General features: G+C 36.1%; 1 protein-coding gene across 3 annotated transcripts; it reads right to left on the minus strand.

Annotated features, from left to right (window-relative positions):
* Positions 1-347: 347 nt before the first annotated feature.
* On the minus strand, positions 348-3,804 carry LOC100785885 (trifunctional UDP-glucose 4,6-dehydratase/UDP-4-keto-6-deoxy-D-glucose 3,5-epimerase/UDP-4-keto-L-rhamnose-reductase RHM1). 3 transcript variants are annotated; one of them, XM_006597913.4, is made up of 3 exons: positions 3,652-3,804; positions 1,229-2,803; positions 348-1,149 (listed from the first exon to the last, which is right to left on the minus strand). In XM_006597913.4, the coding sequence occupies exons 2-3, from the start codon at positions 2,789-2,791 to the stop codon at positions 706-708; spliced, it is 2,007 nt and encodes a 668-aa protein (XP_006597976.1). In that variant the 5' UTR covers positions 2,792-2,803; positions 3,652-3,804; the 3' UTR covers positions 348-705. The 3 variants fall into 3 exon arrangements, with proteins under 3 accessions (XP_006597976.1, XP_006597977.1, XP_003546628.1); XM_006597914.4 differs by having other exon boundaries at positions 1,229-2,800; positions 3,652-3,801; XM_003546580.5 differs by having other exon boundaries at positions 3,743-3,796.
* Positions 3,805-4,598: the final 794 nt, after the last annotated feature.

The raw sequence follows: 4,598 nt of genomic DNA on the forward strand, positions 1-4,598 counted from the left end.
TACCAGAGACCATACAAAAGGTTCCACGATCAGAACCTTTTTATGCGCGCAAAATGAAAATGATATTTAATATCCCACAATGATCTATCCCCTACATAATTTTAATAAAATTCAATTCACAATAATATAAAAAAATTATCTTCCAAAATAATTTTTCGAACACAAATATAACTGTGTGTGTGAATGTGACTACATCACAGGGTTAATAACATAATATAGCAATATACATCATCACCCAATATCTGGAGCTCTTGCTTAGCAATTAGGAATAAAAAATAAATTACGTTAAATAAGACCAATGAAATTAACATTATCATTTTATTAGTTTAAAAATAACATAATTTCTCTTTTCAAAGATTTCATTCTATATTACAGATAAATATCCAAGTACATCTCAATATGGTAACAAATTATTTTAAATTTTCATTCTAGATGAGCAATAAAAGAATACAGCCCTTGCACGGTGCAAAAGTTGCCCATCAGAAGCTTGTAGATAACAAGACATCTATCTAAAGCTACCATTGCCATTACCAGAGGACACATGAATAAAACTGCAGAGTTGAAGACTTAGGGAACATACCTAACCCAATTGTAATACTAGCCACACTCTACACAGTAACTGAAAGGAGCTAATAGTGAAATAATGAGTCAGTGATCTATATAGCCTGAACACATAACAGCCTTGTCTAAATAACATAAAGCTGCTTATGTTTTCTTGTTTGGCTCAAAGACATATTTGATGAGTGATTCCTTGATGGAAAGCAATTCTGGGAATTCCGTCTTCAATTTGGATGCATCCATCTCGTTGTTGCTTCGAGGAGCAACGATCACCTTCGCTTGCTCTTCAAGGGTGAAGTTAGCCCACTTGAAGTTGGGGTCAATGTAATCCCTGTACATCTCAAGGATCTCATTGTGGCTCACAACCCCTGGATTTGTGAAGTTCCAGATTCCCCTCAAGTTCCTCTTTGCCATCTCAATTGAGATAGGCAGAAGTTCATCCAAAATAGTCATACTGTTTGGAATGTTGACTACTTTGTTATAACGAGAAATCTTCGTTATGAAGTTGCGTGGGTTGCTCAGGTCAGATGAAATTGGCATGCGAACCCTGAGTGTGCATACATTGTCATATTCTCTCAAGAGCTCCTCAACCTGTGAATGTTCATATCAAAGTTATTTATGATAATTCATTATGTACAGATAATTAATCCATAACATGTAAGAAACTTACCATAGCTTTAGTTTTGGAATAGAAAGAGCCAATGAAATTGGGCTTGTCTTCCTCCTTAAAACCAATGCCAGAGCCTTCAGGATGTGTTGCATTATACTCAAATATGCACCCAGTAGCATAATTAACCATCAAGATCCCATGCTCTCTGCAGACATCAGCCATTGTTAAGGTGCCAACAACATTGGTGCGGATGGTTTCTGTTTTATGGGATTCACACCAATCAACATTGGGTCTGCCAGTCACTCCTGCAGCATTAAAAACATGTGTCGGCTTCACATTCTGAAGATCAGCCATGAGTGAGGAGCGGTCCTCTAGGCGACCCTTTCCATATTCGTATGGAATTCCTTGCTTTTCACACAATTTCCCAAGCAAACCCCCAATCCACCCTGTTCTACCATAGATCAAGAACTTAAAAGGATGTTTATGTTGAGAGCTGGTGTTCTTGGACGGTGGAACCACCATCCTGGTATTACTTGAGCCAAAAGATGCAGGTTTTTCCTCTTCAGATCCCTCAAAATGCCTATCCAACCCGCCAGGCATCATCAGCATCCTAGGATGAGGAAGCAATGCCCCAGTGACATCACCCCACCAATCAGGGTTATTAATATACCAATCCATGGTTTTCTTCAAGCCTTCTTCCCAAGTGGTCCTCTCAGACCAACCCAAGTCCTTCAGCTTTTGATCATCAAGAAAGTATCTCTGGTCATTAAATGGTCTGTTCTCTACAAATTTTATACAAATTTCTGGGTCCATAGAGAAAAGTCTGCATATATCTTTGGCTACATCGATAACTCTCCTTTCCTTCTTTGTCCCGATATTGTAAACATGACCAACCTCTCCCTTGTGAAGGACAACTTCAAAAGCCTCTGCAACATCTTCACAATATAAATAACTCCTCACATTTGAACCATCCCCATGAATTGGAAGATTCTTTCCCTGCATAGCCAGGAGGATGAACTTTGGAATCAACTTCTCAGGAAACTGGTTGGGCCCATAAACATTGTTTCCACGAGTTGTAATAACAGGTAACCCATATGACCTACCATAAGCCATGACAAGCATTTCAGCCCCAGCTTTTGTGGCAGAGTATGGGTTTGTGGGAAGAAGTTGAGAAGCCTCATGGTTTCCAACAACAGCATCCTCTTCCGTCTCTCCATAGACCTCATCGGTGCTCACATGAATGAACCTTCTGATCTGGCCAGTTACCTTGCAGGCTTCTAATAGGACATGGGTTCCATATATGTTGTTCTTGGTGAACTCAAAGCTATTTCCAAACGAGTTGTCAACATGGGTTTGGGCAGCAAAGTGCATTATAGTGTCAATGGACTCAGTGATGAGAAGGTAGTTAACAAGATCAGCACTACCAATATCCCCCTTCACAAACTTGAAGTTGGGGGATGATTTTGAAGGAAGGAGATTCTTTAGATTAGAACAATAATCAAGTTTGTCAAGCACGACAATTTTGTAGTCAGGGTAGCTCCGGACAAGCCGGTTGGCAACATGAGACGCAATAAATCCAGCAGCCCCAGTAATAAGGATATTCTTTGGGGTATATGAAGCCATATCAGGCAACTTCTACAATAAAATCAAATACAAATAAAAAAAATCAATTAGAACTAAAAACAGAAAATAATTAAAATATCATTTTTTACAAAAGCTCATAGTAAAATAAAGGCATACTAAAACCATAACAGAAATTTTAAAGAACTTTTGAGGAGATTAAAGCAATGGCGGAGTTAGCAGGATTCTGTACTTTCAACTTTCAAACCTTCATACTATCAGTTCAAAAGAGAAAATAACCATAACGGAATTATAGCTCCAAAGCTCATTATGAGTCCAAGAGAAAAAAAAGGGTAAAGCAAAACAAAATGTTTTTATTTTTATTTTTATTTTAGTAAGTCAATATGTAAATACAAACAAAAAACGATACAAAAAAAGGCTATATTTTTCATAAATAAAATGCAAAAAAGAAGTTCCAATCCTCAACATCTACAGAGAAGACAAAACACAACAGAACATGGAATGCACAAAATTCAAGCCACAGAAAAACTAAACTTCCTCACAAACACTACAACATGCAACAATTATTTTTCTTCAACATTACCAAACACATTGAGCATATCCTAACATACTTAAGAACCCAGAATTGCAAACACAACACAGATCTATTTTTCACCCAGCCAGCAGTTGAAATGCTCACGTGGAAATCAAGCACCGCAATCGAGAACAGAGAAAAACACCATTTTCACAATCACCAAAGATCCAACAAAAAGGAACAATACCCAGATCATAAAAAACACTCATTTTCCCAAAGCTCAATTCTTTTCACGAAAAAAAATTACAAAAACAGGAAATGGGCATCGCCAGGATTCAAAATGCCACACCGTAACTCAAAAAACAACGGGGTGAAGAGTAAAACTTACAAAATTGAAGCAAACAAGAAACAAAGAAGAAGAAAAGAGAGAGTTTTGAGACAACAATGGAAGAAGGAAAAGGTGGAAGATTCGGTGTTACTTTCACTTCTGTGTGTGTTAACGAGAAGAGGGTAGAGCTGCGAAATCGTACATATGTACGCGTCTATTTGTATCAACAGAGACAGTTAAGGGGAACCGGGGGATCCCTCAAATGACGCAAATGCCCCTTGCTCCTCACTCAATTACCCCCACCCCCCTCTTATAATTGTATGATTTTTAAAGTTTTCTAAAGTTTACATTAAAGAAAAAATATAACCTCAAAAAAATATTAAAGTAAAGGATACTATAACTACACCATTAAAATCATGATTAACAAACTAAAAATTATAATTAAGGGACACAATAATTTAGTTGTAAAGAAAAATAAATAATAGGAGTATAGAAAAATATAAGTATGAGGAGTAAGATGAAAAGTTATAAAATTACCTGAAATGAAGTGTTGTGGGAAATACTAGCAAGACACATTTTTGGTGGGGGAAACGTAGAATGAGAAGACATTTCTAATACTAGGACAAATCACCAATAATATGTTAAGGTTGTATGATGTATAAAAATAATACTCAACATAAGGATACATGTATTATATGCAGGAATAATAGTGAATTAAAAGTTCAGATATTGAATCCTAAGGATTAGTTGTGTCCTTAAATAGTCAAAATCATTAAACTAAATAGTTTGATTAATCAAAAGAAGAATTGAAGTAATTTTGTGGTTTTGGTTTTAAAAGAAAAAAAGTAAAATATGCAAAAGAGAAATTTGAATGATATTAAAAGCGATAGGGATTATTATTCAATAGTATCAATTTTCCCCTAGTCCAGGATCCCATGACATTCCTATCACAATTAATTACTGATTTCCAAAATCAAATAAAGTTTATGATCAAGGTCAAAAAATGT

The sequence above is a fragment of the Glycine max genome, chromosome 15 (assembly GCF_000004515.6).
Source record: "Glycine max cultivar Williams 82 chromosome 15, Glycine_max_v4.0, whole genome shotgun sequence".
Classification (NCBI taxonomy): domain Eukaryota; kingdom Viridiplantae; phylum Streptophyta; class Magnoliopsida; order Fabales; family Fabaceae; genus Glycine; species Glycine max.